A 17,757-nucleotide genomic window follows, 5' to 3' on the forward strand; every position below is an offset into this window, starting at 1 on the left:
CAATCTATTTAATTTAAACAATTTAATTTTTCTTTAATTTCTCACAATGTATAAGCATTAAATTGCATGCATCGTTAATTATTAATATTATTCGATGAAGAAATCAATTATTCCATAGTATTCAATTATATATGCACGAGCAAATTGAATACTATTTCCAGTAAAGAGTATAAATAAATTCTAATCCATATGAATAAATTCTGAATATACTATCTATTTTATTTCTGACTTCATCTCATTTATTAAATCTTTTTATCGGAACGATTACAGTCGAAAAAAATTCCAATGTTAAATATAAAAACAATTTGTAAATTTTCTATAATGCTATAACTCGCTTTCCTTGGAATTATCCAAAAGGGGCAGGACTGTTAAAATAGCTTAAAGATATTAAAATATATTATATTCATAGCAAATGTTTTAAAATAAAATTTAAAAAAGAATCTGATTATTAAATGTAGAGATGAGACTATAGTTAATAAAATGATGTTAATCAATATTTTCCTCAATTAGAGTGGCAAATAAAATGGGTAAAACCTTTAATCTTACTGCACTGAAATTTAACATATTGAGATTTTTTCATATGAGAAGTAAAGATCTGATATACAAAAAAAGAAAAAAGGAAAAACAAAAATATATATATATATAAATATAGTTATCCTGCTACCCATTTAAATAAACACAAAGAATTAAATTTATTTTTCAACCTCAGAACATCAAATATTACAATATGAAAAAATTATTATTCTTGATGTCGAAAAAATTATAAAAAATTACCCTGAAATCAAAACTTTACAATACAAAAAAAAAAATCATTAAATTTACCTAGAATATTTAAAAATTATCAAATTTAAATATACAAGTAAAATTAATGCAAATTAACGAAATGCTTCAGTCAATTAGCAACAAAAAATTGTAATCAAATCATACGGCTCTTTTTTAATTTCTACAAAGAGTACTTCTCACTTTTGCACAGTATTTTTGTATAAGATAGAAATTGTGAAAAACAGTAAAGATTTAACACTTAGGCATTTGTTGAAAGCAGGCAATCAACTTCATTTCCAATTTAATGCTCATTACTGATATTACGTCTTCTAATTACATTAGTAAGATTGTAATATTTTTACAAAACATATACTAGCTAAGAATGGGCACTTTTATTTGTCTGCTGTTTGAAGCATTTTGTGATCATTGTCGAATTTTGTATACCATCAAAAGTATATAATTACATATCAAGTTGTTCATACTGTACTCAATTTGCTAAATATACACATTGTGTAAAATAACACAAATTTTTGTATCCTAATTTCATTATATTTTATCCAATTTTCTTAAGAAAAAAGAAAAAAAAAGAAAAAATAGACTGAAAATTTTCACTCCATCATCATGTATATGTATATATTTACACAGTAAAAATGTAGATTAACATAATTATAAGAGACATGACGTTTTATACGATCAAGAATATCACGATCAAATAATTGGAATTTCCTGTAGATACTCAAAATATTCTGTCTTACATTACACTGACAAATAAAGATCTGCAATAGATAAATGTCGTTACAATAGCTATACACTTCAAAAATGGAACTTCGCATTCGCGGATAACTTCAATACTTTTGTACGCTTATTATTTAAAATAGTTAATTATAAATAAATGCCATATCGATCTCAAATTAATTCAATATCATAATACCTTTCCTTCAACGTTGTACAATTACGGAAATGATAAATACATTAAGATTATCAGACAACCAGTTAGTAGACATTACAAAATACAGAAAAATGTAATATTAGTATAATATAATGAATGACCCAGTACTGCTTCTTTTTCAGGGATACATTAAAGGTACCAAAATAAAGGCTATAAATTACTGATTGCACAAGCCATTCTGTAATCGTATTTAAAAAAAATTTTTACGCAACATACTACATTCACTTACTTTTACTACAAAGGTATGTTTTTAAGTAAAAACTAGTAATCCATTAAAATTATACCTTCTTCCTGAAAGAGGAATCTTCTTACGATTGACCATTTTCAACGTTAGAAGATTCTTGACAAGTCTGCTCGACAAACCGTTGAAGAAATCTAAACACGACATCTTTGTATTCCCCGCAATATAGAAAATACAGTTTCATTCTGTTTACTCTTACAAAACTTTTATTATTTTTATAGCAAAATTGTGGACACAGGTGCAGGGTACGCAGCTGGTGCGGGTAAAGTGATCGGTAAACTCGGAAAGATAGGGGTAACGTCACTTCGCATTGTGGATGATCTAAGATCAGTTTAAGTCCATAGCATATCTCCGAGTCCATTCTTTGGCATTGCGTATTGCTTCGCTTTCATTTACTTTCCAGAGTTCAGCTACATCATTTGCCAAAGGATCATCTGGGTTTGGCGCACTCAAAAGTGCTTGTATTGATAATAAAACTGTTCTGATTTGAAGAGCGGGACTCCACTTATCTTTAAGAATATCCAAGCAAATTCTGCCCAATCTATACAACAAATATAAATAGCTTTGATATATAAATATAAACAGAATAAATCAGTACTTGGCATTTTTCTTATTTTTTCACATTAATGAATAACATATATTACATAAACTAATATTCAAAAGGATAATATAACAAAAACAAATATTTGTATTATTAGAATAAATTATAAGATTTGTCAAAAATTTATCTATATGATTACCTGTCTATATTTGGATGATAAATTTTTGTAATGAATCTAACTTTAGGAGCAGACATTGGATAGTCTTCTGGTAGGAACAACTCAAGTTTAAAAAGTCCACCTTCAAATGGCGAATCTTCAGGTCCAGTTACAATTACATGAAAATACCTAGCATTTGTATCATCTGGCACAGCACTGATACCAGGAACTGGCTCTTGCATTAATCTTTGTGTTTCTTTGATAATCCTTCTTGGTAGCGCAGCCATGTTTGATGAAACACCTCTAGAAGAAAATTTCTATACATCTTCCAACTTGTTTTTTAATTACATTTAAATATATCTAAACTGAAAAAACTAAGTGTGACTCACTATATCAAAAAAATTTTACTTTTAATTTATACTTTAATAACAATACATAGCTTAATAATTTAATTTATTTAAAAATGTTTCTATATCTTAAAAATAATACCATATATTCAACACTTAAAGATATATATTATATTAATACAGATGCACTAATAAATAAATAATATAAACTAATAATATCAAATATAACATTTTTTACTTAACTAAATGTATACATGAAATTATTTTAGTACTTTCACACAGTTTACACAGCATGAATATAATGAATAAGATATAACATACAAACTATACAAAATTATACCATACATGTAAAAATATGAAAATAAATAAATATCTTGTCATTTTTAGTCAAACTCATTGCAAAATATAAAATATCTACATACAGGTATATTGAAGTACAGCTTGTAAATGACTAACATAAGAAAGTTTAGGTTATCAAAGAATGTTCCTTTTATTTCTATAAATATAATATACATATCACAAATAAAAATTAAAACTCAAACATCCAAACAAAACTCTCTCATAATTCTAATAATTAATGCCGATTTATCACTAATTGACAGTTTGTCACGCTACGTATAATTTTACCGAAACAAGTAATCTTTATATTACTATACACAGCTAAGCAAGCGATTTAGTACAAATACTTTTTGTATATATAACCAATAACAAAGCTAAATAAATCATTCGAAACACGGATAATAGCATAATATTTCAATTTTTGTTGAAATATTTTTGCCAACCTCTAAAGCTATTGGAAGACTATTGCATATGCGTAAACAAAGAATTCGTGCACGGAGTCACGTATCATATAAAACTAAATTGCACTAAGTATCTTACTTGTATAATGTCTGAAATATGGATGGTTTATGTATAGTAGTAAAATACGTACGATAATCTTGAAAATATCCCCGCGTCACCCCGCAAAGTGTGGCAGATCGTCCGCCTCTCTAGTAGCCTTTTCTTCTAGAAACCTCGAAATCGATTTTTAATCTTATTTTCGTAGCACTTTTGTGTTTCGTGATAATCGGCTTTACAGCCGAATTCAAAAATCTGCCTGGGATCTATGGTGCAACCCCAAAGAGATACTTCAACAAAGTGTTAATTAAATTTCCACACGTAAATGTGTGTTACAGCCCTCGCAACCGCTTCTAGCGATTCATCTTATCACGCGTTGATGGCGCTGTACACGAATTCACTGCGTAAACCAATTTAACAATGTCTTAAAATAATACTTCTTGTCGTTATCATATGAATATTATAACTTTTAAATTTTACGACTTCATACACGTTTATATGGAAACGTTCTCATATAAAAAACTAATCAATTTTATCATACTTTTATCATAGTTATAATTTTCACTTCAACATTTTTTGTATAACCAATGAGGCTTCATAATACTTTATAAACAAAAATTATTGTTTCTTATTATATCTTACTGCAAGGTATTAGTTAGTAATTCTCATTATTTTTTTTATACATTATACTTTGTGTTAATTTTTGTGTATTGGTAGTTAATCAATCAAATAATTATATATATACATGAATTTGGTTTCAAAATGTTATGAACAAAATTTTGATAGTTTTACATAATATACACAAACATATAAAAAATGTAAGAAAATGTTATATGTATGAGATTATAAAAGTAATTTAAAAATTGTTTAAGAATTTAATTTATAAGAGTAAAATAAAAATAAATAAATTGTGCAATTATTTAGTTACATTTTTTAAACATGCAGTTAAAGAAATTAAAAATAATTAAAAGATTGTATATTATCAATATAATACAACCGTACATTCAAATTATTTTCATTATTATTTGTATAACTTTATACTGGGGTTGCAGGTTTAATGCAGCAATATCAGTGCAACCAACAAACTACCGCGAAACTTAGAAGATATTTGTCATAAAATGTCTTGTAGCACTATTGAAATGTCAGTTCGAAGTTCTCGTTATTTGAAAACAATTTGTAGTCAGCCGTTTTTTGATATTTTATAATTGCAATTGCGATAAAGGTAAGTTGTATAATAAAAATATAAACATCATTATAATTTGAAACTTACGCAGTGAAGCATAAATAGTGTAAATACAAATAGATTTATTAATTGGATTGTAAATAATACTGATAATGTCATTAAAATGTAATTATTTGCTTGTTTACATAATTAATCGTTATTTGTTACTTTGTGATATCTAAAATGTAAGTAACAGTAATATAACCTTAAACTTGTAATAAAATTAAAAATTTTCGATTTACCATGAAAGAGTTAAAATATCATATTTATACTGAACATTTCTTTTCTTAAAAGTATTAATATTTCAGTTTCTTTTTTTTATTTAAAATAAAAGGTATATATTCTTAATATTATTAATGAGGATGATGAATCATTGAAATTTGATTTTTAGTATTTTTTATTATTTATATTTTATTATTTTGATATTTTTAAATGTTTTGATATATCTGTGCAATTCAAAAAAAAAGAATTTGATTGTAATTTCTATTATATTTAAGCAATTTTTTTATAATTGATATATAATGAATACAAATGTTATATCTCTGCTTCAATACTTTTATAAACAGGTACTTGTGAAAATAAAAAGAAACAGATATTGCACTAACAGATCAAGTGCATTGCAAGATTGCCAACTCTGTTGATACTTTTACTTAAAACAAAAATTCCACATATTCTGACTCGGAATGATTTCTAATTCTCTAATAAAAAAAAAAAAAAAAAAAAAAAAAAAAAAAAAAATTTTAGGAATCCACGATTAATCCTTCTCAATACATTCTGTATATGGTTGGTCCTCTGATTCTGTAACTTTAGCTTCTTCATACGATCTTGATTTTGAACACTTTGTCTCCTTGACTAAGTTTGATTGTACTTCTATAAATTCTTGATCATCATCTGATTCCATATCATTTTTACTCCTAGGTGTCATAAGATGACTTCTTTCAGGTACATTAGGGAGGTTACCCTGAGTTTTCTTTGGTCTACTTCATTACTTTTATATAGATTATCTCATCCTGCTAGAAACTAATAACTTGTTTAATTGTGCTTTGCGAATCTTCATCATTATCTACCTTTGGACCTTTATCTTTATTATCAATCACTTCCAGTAGTTCTGTTTGAATGCTCACTGTGCTTCAATTTAAATTTTCTTTATATTTTATATTTTCTTTAAATACACAATCTCTGGATTCTGTAACTTTAGTTGTTCCTGGTATCCATATTCTATATCCTTTGTCAAGCAATATATAGCTATAAAATATCCATTTCCTACAAGTTACATATCTATGTAATTTAATGATTATATGCTATGCTTAATAATTATATGCCATTTATAATATGTTGATTTTAATATTTGGTATTAAAAGTACCATTTTGAACTTCATTAATTACAACACTTAGGATATCATGCATATACTTTGGCTTAAATTGACACTTTTCAAAGCTACTTTGTTTTTACAATTTTTTAATATGTCTTGGCTTCTGCTATTTGAAACAAATAATTTCTTTCTGTATGACTTCTTTGCCAGGCTCTGTCACATTTCTACAACAAGAAGGTTTATTAGGTTTAACTAACAACAGACTATTTACCTTCATTACTTTCTTTGTCTTGCTACTTCTACAAGAAGTTACCTCTTAATATTAAATTCTTCTGTTGGTAGATTAGACAGTGCAGATATTACTGTATTCCATTCATTGGACAGAGCACACAAAAGCATCATTCCTAAATCCTGATTTTTTATTTGGCTATTCATATTTTAATAAGTTCTGTCACTGTATAACTTATTTGTTCCAAGTAACTTTCAAATGAATAATAATTGTTGAGGTATATTGAATATAACTTTGACACAATTTTACGGTACAATATTTACTATTATGAGAACGAGAAGCATATAATTTTTCTAACTATTTTCATGTCTCTCTAAGAGAAGTCAGATGCCTTATTAGCATTTGTTGCTTATTGCAAATCGTAAGTACGATCTTTACATAACTTCTTCACTGCCTCTACTTTATCTCTTTTTTCTTGTAACACCGTCTTCATTTGATAATTCCACAAGATGTAGTTTATACACAATTTCGTATAAGAGTTAATTTCTACACATCTCGCAACACGTGGTTCGTTTACAACTTTGAGGTTATGTATAAACTCACGTGTTATACTTACAACTTCGCGACTATTGGGTCCATAACTATTGTTATATTTAAGCAGTTTCTTTACAATTGATATATACTGAATAATGCAAATGTTATATGTATGGTTTATGACTTTTATAAACAGGTACTTGTGGCCGGCGAAAGAGACAGATATTACGCCAGCAGACCAGGTTGAAAGACTGGTGCATTGCAAGATTGCCAAGTCTGACGATACTTTCACTTGAAACAAAAATCCCACAATTTCTTTATAAAACTTTAGTAAAAATGGCTGATGTAAGGTTACTTATACAAGAAGAAGGTCGAGCAGCTAGAAATTTGATAGCTTTCAATGTACCAGTTGGAACAAACAACACTGAGAAGGTTACCAAAAAACCTCCTAGTGTTCCAAGAGTATCACAGACAAATACTACTAAGAGATCTATGAAACCAACAACTAGAGTAAGATCAGCTTCTACTGGTCGTGATAAAAAATCTGGTAAGTTGATATCCTTTTCCATTTAAGATTATACATTTATTTTTAGTAAAGTGTAAAGGTTTCCTTTAAATTGTCCATATATATTTGTTATTACTACGTTTTTACAAATTTAAAATTCATAACTTTTAATATATAAACTTAATACATTTCTGCTTTTTTATATTAGAATTGCAGGCAAGGTACTGGGCATTTTTATTTGGTAATTTGCAAAGAGCAGTAGATGGCATTTACCAAACATGCGAAGAAGATGAAAACATTTCAGAATGTAAAGAAGTGATATTAGTTTTAGAGAACTATACTAGAGATTTTCATAATTTGATTGAGTGGTTTAAGGTTAAATGGGCTTATGAAAATTCGCCACCACCCTTAAGGCGTACTCCTTTAGCTTGGGAAGTTAGGAAAACTTCTCCTTGTCGAATCTGGAATTCAACAATAATTCCAAAATCTACTAGTCCTTTACAAAGAATGAGTCCCACAGAGTCTGTTTGTAGAAGTCCTGTTGATCAAGTTATTTCAGAAAATAAGTCTGTTACTATAGACAATAAAGTAAATCATATAAAAGGAGAACCTGTGCACAAATTAATAAAGGATAATAAAAGTAATATTTCCAAAAATAATGTAATAAATGTAAGTGAAAAATATAAAAGTGCAATAGACAAGGGATCAAATCAATCATTGAGTAAAGATAAATTAGCTTCAATAAAAGTAAATAAAACTCTTGTAAAACATACAGTAGCTGTTAAAACTAATAACATTAGTCCAGATCAGAAAGCAAATGAAGGTTTATCTCGAGAAGTAAAAGGTAAATTGGATACTAAAGGTACATCAAAATCAGTAAAAACATCTGATACATCATCCAGTAATTCAACTAAAGGGATAATTAATGCAAATAAACCAGCGTATTCAACAGTATCACAAATGAAGGTTGTTAAGCCAAAGCAACCAACTCTTCCAGAAACTCCAAAATTTGTCAGGAGTAAAACTACATTAAATGATAAAAATACATCAGTTTCGAATAAAACAAGACCTGGAACATCTGTAATAGTTAGGCAAAGATATCAATCAATTGACAATAAGGTATGTTTCCTTTTTTATTTCAATAATATTAATTTACAATACATAGTATGTCTTTATAAATGCTTATTAGATTTCAGAACAAAGTTCATTGAAAAAAGATCAGAATAGAGATATAAATGGTTCAGTAGAAGTATTAACAAAACAGACATGTACAAAAACGAAAGAAGAAACTGATGGTTGGCAAACGGTTCGTAGCCGTTATAGAAGGGGCAGTACACATAATTTAAACATGTCTACAAGATTTCATAAACCAAGTACTGCTACATCATTACCAGCCTTGTCAATTGAAAGTCCCTCCGAAAAGAATAAAAAAAATTGTTTAACTCCAGATGGAAACGGTAAACAAAAAAAGAAGTGTATTGTAGAAAAAGAAGGAAAAAATATAAGTAATGAGGTAGAAAAAGTTAAAGGAGAATCTGGTGTAAACCTTACCATTAAAGATAAGGTAGAAGAAGTTTTCAAGAATACCATTAATTTAAATGAAATAAATTCTACATCAATGATTGCAGCTATTTTTAAAAGTGATGCAGAATTACTTGAGAAACGCATACAACAATTTATGGCTGCTCAAGCAGAAAGAGAAAGAATAATTTTGGAAGAGGAAAGGAAGACGGAAGAAGCCGATTCGCAGCGATCGCAACAATTATCAGACGAAGAAGCATCTTTACACAGACAGATTTTAGAACTAGAATGTGCTGAAACTGATATTGATACAGAAACTGATGAAACAGATGGAGAAATGGTCCTTGAAATGGAAGATGAACAAGAAACATCTCCCAATACAATGCCCGACGATGTTAGTTTAGATGATAGGTATGTATTGTATCTGTTATTTTATTTTTTGTCCTGTATATTAAATTTAAAATAATACTTCACAGGTATGAAAATATATTTGAGGGAGTATCTGTGGCAGAATGTGCAGATATACTTGCTCAGTTACATGCATTAGTTCTTCGTCACCCTGGTAGAGCTTTAGAATTGCATCAGAAATTATCCTCGCCATCGCGAAAACGATCATTACCTGAAACATTACGACGGTACCAAGCAAAACAAGCTTGTGCACAGCATAAACGACAGAAACTCTTAATGGAGAAGTCGCAAAGGTTACGAGAATTGTTCAATAAAGTGAAAGATGTTAAAAGTGCAAAAAATCAATTAATAGAAGATAAGAGAGTTAGAATGGAAATGAAATTGAAAAAGGCAGAAGAAAACAGAACACAACATTTACTGGAAATAGTAAGAAAAGCTCATGATGAGGATTCTAAACTAAAAGAAATTGCATTTATTAATGAACTTGAAGCACAGAACAAGAGACACGATTTTATGGCATTATGTCAAGAACAAGAAGAAAGATTACAAGTATGTTGTACATATTTACACTTTTAATAATAAAGATTATAAATTCTTGTATTATACGTATTAATTGTTTCTTAGGGAATTCAAGAGGAACGTCAACGTCGTCAAGAAGAGAAAGCAGCTAAAGAAGCTGCAGCTGAAGAACGTAGACGAGCGTTGGAAGCAGAACGGCAGTTGCGTATTCAAAAAATGAAACAAGCTCGCCGTGAACGCGAAGAAAGGGTTGGAAAAATGCAGCTAGAAAGAGAAAAAGAACGTCAGGTAATTATATTTAATGAATTATAGTTTAATATTGTGTACTTAATGTCGATATTAAATTAGTAAAATTTATAGGAACTTGCAAGAGAAAAGGCCAGAGATAGAGAAGAACGTTTATCAGCACTTCATGCAGCACAGTTAGCCAATCAAGAAGAATTACAAAAGAAGATAGCTCAAAAACAACAAGAATCAGCTAGAAGGCATGTTGAGAATATAGAACATATTCGACAAAGAGCAGTTGAATCTTCGATTTTAAGGTCGGAAGAAGTTCCACCTACATTAAAATCGTACCCTGCACAAAAGCAATGTTCTTTATGTGGAACACTTGTAAGTGTCAATGAATTAAATTATACTTTATTAGTTTTAATTAGTAATTTACATAATATATACGTTTGCTACATTTTTCGTAGATACCTAATGAAGTACATCTGTTAAGCCATTTGAAGGGGAAAACACATCTAGAAGCAGTACGCAATACACATGATGGACGAGAACCATCACGAGATGAATTACAACGCTTTAATATATCTCAAATTCGTGATGTTCCAATTTCAGTCATTGATAATAATAATTCTAACGAGATCAAAGCTGCAAAAGAGAGGCAAAAAGCTTTAAAACGTCGATGTAGAAAAATGAAACAGCGTATGATTCTACGTGGTAAAGAATGGGAAGACAATCATAAGACAGATGTAAATCGAACTATTGAATCGGGTAATAAAGCAAAATTTCGTCGAAATTTGAAAGAATTAGACCGATTGTATAATAATCATTTAAAGACTGCTTGGTCAAGCGTTGCCATTGCTGTATTAGAACGTTGTTTGGGTGAAATAACAAGGGCCTTTTCAAAATTGGTAAGATATATTGCCCTAAAAAATATGTATTTAATGTTTATGTTTTTAAAACAAATATCTTTTGGAATGTTTCAGTGCCCGTTTGATCAAAATGCATTCCGAATTTTAAATGGATTCGATGTTTTGACTAATCTGTTGAATTTGGGATTGCAAACACAAAATGCATCTCATAATTTACCAAACAAGTAAGTTTGTTCTTGAAATTTTTATATTTTACATTAAATAATTTAATATACGATGAATTTAATAATTTAGTAATACATCGATGTTAACTTCATCTTTTCATTATATTAACTTCATGTGTTTACATAGTAAAGTATTATGTTAATATGTAATATTTACTTAATTATCGAATTTTATATAAATAGATACATCATTTTATATTTCATGCTTTTTATTTAAATTTTATATGCAAATTTTTGTGTGTTTTAGGAGCGTTCTTTCAATATGTCGTGTATTTAAGTTAAGTGTCAGCGAAAATGATACTAACATCGAAGCAGTTTTATCAAGCAACAAAATCCTTGTCATCTTGGATCTTCTGCTTCAACATTTAGAGGTACGTCAAACTCCATCGTTTTGTTACTATTATTATTTGTCTCCTTTGAAACAGTTGCTCGAAGTTTTTAATATATACTCGGTTTTTTACACCCGTAAATCAGTTTCAACGATACATATCTTTTCAAAATTTAATAGTCTGGGCTTGTTTAAGAATACAATTTTCAGCTAGTTAACAGAGGCATTTTAAGCGGTGTCGGCACCTCTTTCCATCTGGTAGTATCCTACTTTTTTACGCTGCCACTTATTTCGTGGCGAAGAGTGGGCTATTCGTATATCGTTTCATCATTTCTTCGTTGAGGGATGATCCTTTCATTTATTTTAAAGCTCTCCTGTTAGTGTTGCAATTAAAAATAGTACGCTATTTAATAGAGGAGATACCGATATTGATGCGTGTTATAATTATCTTTGATATTTGTATTTTGAGTTTACTATATAGAGTGGTTATAAAACCAGTAGAAATTATATTTCTTAATGAAATTTTTATTATTTAACGTAATGGAATATTAAAAGAAAATTATTGGGAATTAAATACTTCACAAGTTCTTGCAATATTTTTGTTCACCTGTATACGATTATTTTTTAAAATTTTAAAAATGTAAGAAAGAGGTTTTAATTTTAATCTCAGTTTTTTAAATAAAATAGCACATTTGATTTTTTCAATTAATTTTATTTTTTGTAATCCATAAAATGTCATATAATTCAAAATTTTGTTGTATGTTATTTCTACACATTTTTCAGTACAAAGTAATTTATTTATTAAAAAATTGTTCAATTGTTTACAAAAAAAGACAAAAGTGAAAATGTGTAGGGATAGGGAAGATGAAAGAAAGTATTTTTTTTTTTTAATTAAGGATCATTCTCTGCGACTGTATCGTCAATTGCAGAACACCCTGTATAATCAATGATCTCGCGCGAGCAGCGTCAAATAAATCGGGAGTCCATGGAGCAGCGATATGCGAGTGAATTCTCCTTCGTTGTGCTTGTTTTTCGATCTCATTTTGAGGTTGGTAAATAAACGAAGGCAAAAACCATCATGCCTGTCCTGTCCGACTTGTCAAAATAAGGATTAAGAGTCTTAAGGCCTGGTTCGCCTCGCATTCACCGCTCCACAGCCCAGAATATTTAACTCTCTCGTTCTGATCGTTCAAGTGTTGAAGTCGGTAAGCTGGATATCGAAATTCATCGAAGAATTTCGGCTATAAATATCGAAGTATGCCTATAGATATACGGTACTTGCAAAAATTCGAATTATTTGCGTTGTACTCTGACTTTGAAAATTGATCATTTTGAGGTTAGATTAAATATAAAATAAACGAAAATTCTAAATTAAAATAAAAAATTTCTCCTATTATACTATTGAAATAGAATTGTAGAATTTTAATGATTTAACTCGTTTTATTATATAATTATTAACTGGAAGTTGATTCTTCTATAAGGATTGGAATTTCAGGTTACTTACTTCGAAATCAAGTGCTTTGATTTTTTAATATTTAATTATTGTACCATAGTAGTGGTGGAAATGATAATTAATTATTTTAACATAAATTATTCGGTTTCTGCAATTCTGGACATTGAAATGGTTATTTAATAATTCAATGTCGAAGTTCGTGATAGGTACGGATATCTTCTTCCTTATGTGTCTTACAAGGATATGTATAATATGTACAGGTTTACATATATGTAGGAGCTAGAATTCTGAAACTTTTGATGGTTATCGATTCTTTTAGTCGACAGAGAAAATGCTACAGTGGTATAACTCTAATGGATAAGTGAAGTGTAAAAGGGGAGAACGAGGTTGAAAGTAGAGAACCGAGGTTGAAACGCACGTGTTCCCACTGACGTATCGCGAATCTTAAATTTTTATATAATTTCAGTAATTCTTTCAAAATATTTAACGAATTTTTTGTTGAGAGAGAAAAAGAGCGCTTTATTAAAATTTGAGCTATGTTAATATACCTTGATCTTCATATCTTCTGCGTCATCAAATGAAAGAGTTTCTAACCTACAATATTTTATTTTTCAAATATCCCAAACATACAGCGTCTCTTTACCTGCTATATTTAATTCACCGTTTCATCTTTCCTATCTTTTTAGTCGTTTCTACTCCCAATAACCTAACAAATTAACTAATACTTCCCTCTCTTTCCCGCTCTCCTTTCCTATTCATGATGTCCTGTAACGCTCTTACAATAAAGCAGGAAACGATTCTGCGTGAAAAAGTAAACCGAATATGTAGAATATAACATTTTCTCATATCTAGCTTTGTTTTCAAGAAGATTATGCTATATATAGTCACGTCTACAGTTTTCTAAGTTCACTTTTCTCGAAAACGAAGCTTCATATGAAAAAATGTTATCCTACACTTTTGACTTATTTTTTAAAGTAACATCACCTCTTCAGATTCCATCACGGTTACAAGGCACCCCGTATATTCCTTCTATTCTTTTCAAGTATTCCTCTTTCTCTTCCTCTTTACACAAAATATTCAATTTATTTCTCTCTTCAAAATTCGTTCTGTACTGCATCTTCAACTTCTTTCCAAACTTCACGAACTTCTTTTCCCAGCAATCTGTTCGCGTTAGACGATTTCCGAGGCAGCTGTTCTGGTGGTTCCCACCTAGGTCACTATACGGGTGGTCGAACCACGGGCCATACGCTCGAAGTCAATCGTTTCGCTCGATGATCCGTCGTAATCGGTCCGCGAATTCACCGACGTGATTTCAGGATCGATTTTTCACGCTTCATAGATACGGCACTGGCGCCTTCCTTCTCCTGTTCCTCCCCCGGGAATCCCCCTCCGCAAATGCATTAGCGGCGAGAGAGCTTTTAGTGACGTCACCCACGCACATGCATACACACACGTACACACACGTCTCCACACCCCCGCGTACGTACACGTGCACGCGGGTACACACGGACGAGGGGCGGGAGAATCAGGTTATACGGTGAAAGGAGCGTGTGTTCCGTGTAGAATGTGCGTGGGTACTTCTGTTGCCGCTTCCATCAAGCTCCGTTTCGTGGAGCCGGCCTAATCTTTTGTCTCGTCCTCCTATCGCCAGTTTTTCAACGACCTCTTCGCACCGTTCCAGAATTCGGCTGTTCCTCATATTTTATCGCCACGCGAGCTCTCGCTAGAGGGTATCAGGCCGGTCCACATGAGAACGATCATACAGCCGCGAGCTTCGTCGCGATATTTTCGAGTTTATGGCTCGGACCTAAGACAGCGTTCTTACGTCGCCGGGAGAGGGGGTTGGGTAGAGTAGCGTAGAACTCCATCTATTGGAACGAAAGGTTAGTCACGGTTAACCAAACTTCTGTTGATTGAATCCACTTACTCGAACGTGGACTCTTATTATTCGAACGAGAATTTGTGGGTGGGATGGAGATCAGTGAACTTCTGTTATACGTATAAAGCGTAGTTGTATGTATGAACTGTTTCTAGTCGATGAGTCCAGATAAATGCAATTAGACTGTAGAATTTAATGTTATTTTTAGGGACTTCTATGGAGACGGTGAATATCGGCAGTACCTTCGTAACCTTTCTAAAAATGTATATGCAGAAATATCGGTATGACGTCATACTATTTACTTATGTTTTCCGGTATTTTCATTTTGTTACGAAATTTTCGAGGTTTTTTAAACAGAGAAAAATTGAATTTTATTTTAGTATAAATATACTAGAATAGGATGGCAGAAAGGGAATAATATTTAAATAATATATCAATCATATATTTCGTAAGTTAATGAATAAACACGAGGTGCTTTCCCTTGCAATCATAGATATATGATATTCGGTTTGAAAATTTTTTAACATTTTTAAATATTTGCGTGCTCGTATATTACTTACACACAATTTCCAATACAAAATATAATTCGAAAGTATGGTTAACTGACCAATTATGATTAGCTATGAGATTTAAATATCAAGTTGATATGAATTTTACACCCCATATCAGCAGTATCAATTTTCCAGGTTTAACTGGAAACATTTCAGGAAAATACAGCTCGTTGTCTTATTAAAGCCGAAAAAGAATCACGATTTGGGCCATTACGCAAAGAGATCGATTGTCCTGTGGGGTCCGCGAATGCTTTTCAATCTCGTCCGTTGGGCAAGCAAATTTACAATTTCCCGTAAGTCGCTGGAGGTTGCTACACTCCCTCCATCTTCTGTCCCTTTTCGTTCACTTTTTCATCAGTGCGTCCGTTCGCTTCCCGCGAACAACGTAAGAGGGCAGCAGAGACAAACTCTACTATTCGAGACTGGACCGATTGCTCGTAAAAAAGGAAATAGGGAAATATTTCTCTTAATCCATTCAACTTGGATTCGATATGGTCGAACAGGCAAGCGGATTTGGTTATGGTATCGAGTTTCGTACTTGATTTTTTCGCACAATTTAGAAATCAATTTTCGTCGTGAAGGAAAATGGCGGATGACAAAGTTTCCATTATTCGATGCCCTAGTATCCCAACTATTTCACTATTCGAATATCTCTTCGTCCCAAACGTTCTACCGTATTTTTGTTAGAATTAAAAAAATTTATTATTCGTCTTTAAATTAACCGAACGATGGTTTCTGTGTATAAATCGGAATCGAAATCGCGTTCGCGATGATCTGGATGGAATGAAACGGGGAAAAACACGGATACGCCGTAGAATTATTAAGATAAAAGGGAAAAAAGGATTTTCTTGTGCGCGAACATGTATGTTCCATATTTCATCGTACGACTTTTTATTTCTTCATCGCGTTCATACCGGCGAAAATGTTCCCCTACGCGTTTTTAAAACATTCTATTCTGTAATCGGATTTTTCAATGTAACACCATTTATGTTTCATTTCAATTACGGCCGAAAAGCTTTATATGGTAAAATATCCACGCGAAAGGCATTAGCTCGCATATTTAAATGTTCCGACAGGTGCTTTTTTTTCGTAAAATTTCTCCAAAATCCCTCATCCTCTGTATATTAAAAAAGGGTGGAGAAAAGAAGAGAGAGGAAGAGAGATAGAAAAAGTTTCTTTGTAATCTTCTCTCTGAAAAAGAAGAAAAAAGTACGTGACACTCTTGCCTGGGAAGAAAATTTTGGTCGGCACTGCGAATGAAAAATTCTTTTAAAACGCGATACGTACCATAAAGAATGCAAATATGACAGTCACAGTTTTTTACTATTTCTTTTTTCCACATTATTCGAAAGAATGTTCCTCTATTTTCGATATCGTCCAAAATTCGCCAGATTTAGTGTTAACCCCGCACTAAAATTTACCAATTTTACACCAACTTATACTAATTTATTTTCCACGAAATCGAAGTCTCACAGTTCCGATCAAAGCTAGATATTAGCCATTTCAGCCATTTTGTTACAAAAATAAATTAACATTGCAGACACGTGTCACTTAGTTCTAATCCATTTTGTTTGTCCACTGTTATTCGATTTTATGAAGTATTATGAAAATTATGTTTCAAAATTTATAATATATCATTTTATTCTCTTGTTATAGATGTCCAAAACTTATTAAGAATAATAAATAATCCTAATTTTGCAATTTTTCGGGTATATTAATACATCCTCGTGTAAAATATTAGCATATAGTATTGACGTGCTATTGTAGTAATATTGCAGGTACTATTATCGGTCAAATTTTGTTCTATCTCTAAATACAATCTATAAGTAACTCGAAATAAATTAGCAAATGGTTCTTCAGTTTCCCCTCTGTTGTCTATCACAGAGAATATTCCAAATTTCAAACCCAAAAAGAAATTTTGTTTGCTATATACATATATGTAGTAATATCAGGTTGAAAGACAGTCCTGCGCGTGAGTGTATAGAAGACGTGTGAAGATAGTGTGAATATTTAGTCATAATCTATTAGTTTATAACTTACTATAGTCTCTCAGCTTGTATATAAATCTATATCCTGGAAATTAATAACACCTTTATTTCCGTATTTGCCAATCGGAACACATATCCCATATATATATATA

At 30.7% G+C, this 17,757-nt stretch overlaps 2 protein-coding genes across 2 annotated transcripts in view; one reads left to right on the forward strand and one right to left on the reverse strand.

The window, feature by feature from the left end:
• Positions 1-1,890: 1,890 nt before the first annotated feature.
• LOC108554584 (ubiquitin-conjugating enzyme E2 N) lies at positions 1,891-4,194 on the reverse strand. Its single transcript, XM_017909915.1, has 3 exons — positions 3,929-4,194; positions 2,693-2,953; positions 1,891-2,493 (listed from the first exon to the last, which is right to left on the reverse strand). Exons 2-3 carry the CDS (start codon positions 2,935-2,937, stop codon positions 2,280-2,282), a joined length of 459 nt encoding a protein of 152 aa, XP_017765404.1. The 5' UTR covers positions 2,938-2,953; positions 3,929-4,194; the 3' UTR covers positions 1,891-2,279.
• Positions 4,195-4,946: 752 nt separating this feature from the next.
• Positions 4,947-17,757, forward strand: part of ssp3 (short spindle 3) — a 53,592-nt gene continuing 40,781 nt past the window's right edge. Inside the window, exons 1-10 of the mRNA XM_017909857.1 lie at positions 4,947-5,056; positions 7,329-7,679; positions 7,846-8,756; positions 8,827-9,569; positions 9,635-10,115; positions 10,191-10,373; positions 10,446-10,697; positions 10,781-11,221; positions 11,297-11,406; positions 11,654-11,777. Coding sequence (XP_017765346.1) covers positions 7,469-7,679; positions 7,846-8,756; positions 8,827-9,569; positions 9,635-10,115; positions 10,191-10,373; positions 10,446-10,697; positions 10,781-11,221; positions 11,297-11,406; positions 11,654-11,777 — 3,456 coding nt within the window. The 5' untranslated portion in view covers positions 4,947-5,056; positions 7,329-7,468. The remainder of the gene's footprint in view (positions 5,057-7,328; positions 7,680-7,845; positions 8,757-8,826; positions 9,570-9,634; positions 10,116-10,190; positions 10,374-10,445; positions 10,698-10,780; positions 11,222-11,296; positions 11,407-11,653; positions 11,778-17,757) is intronic.

This window comes from Eufriesea mexicana, unplaced genomic scaffold (assembly GCF_001483705.2).
Source record: "Eufriesea mexicana isolate 0111107269 unplaced genomic scaffold, ASM148370v2 scaffold49, whole genome shotgun sequence".
Classification (NCBI taxonomy): domain Eukaryota; kingdom Metazoa; phylum Arthropoda; class Insecta; order Hymenoptera; family Apidae; genus Eufriesea; species Eufriesea mexicana.

What these genes read in the sequence shown, in the direction of transcription:
- LOC108554584 (XM_017909915.1), bottom strand. Translation starts at nt 2,937, where the DNA reads ATGGCTGCGCTACCAAGAAGGATTATCAAAGAAACACAAAGATTAATG. An exon ending in TATCATCCAAATATAGACAG is followed by an intron (nt 2,494 to 2,692) that starts GTAATCATATAG and finishes TTTGTTGTATAG; the next exon opens with ATTGGGCAGAATTTGCTTGG.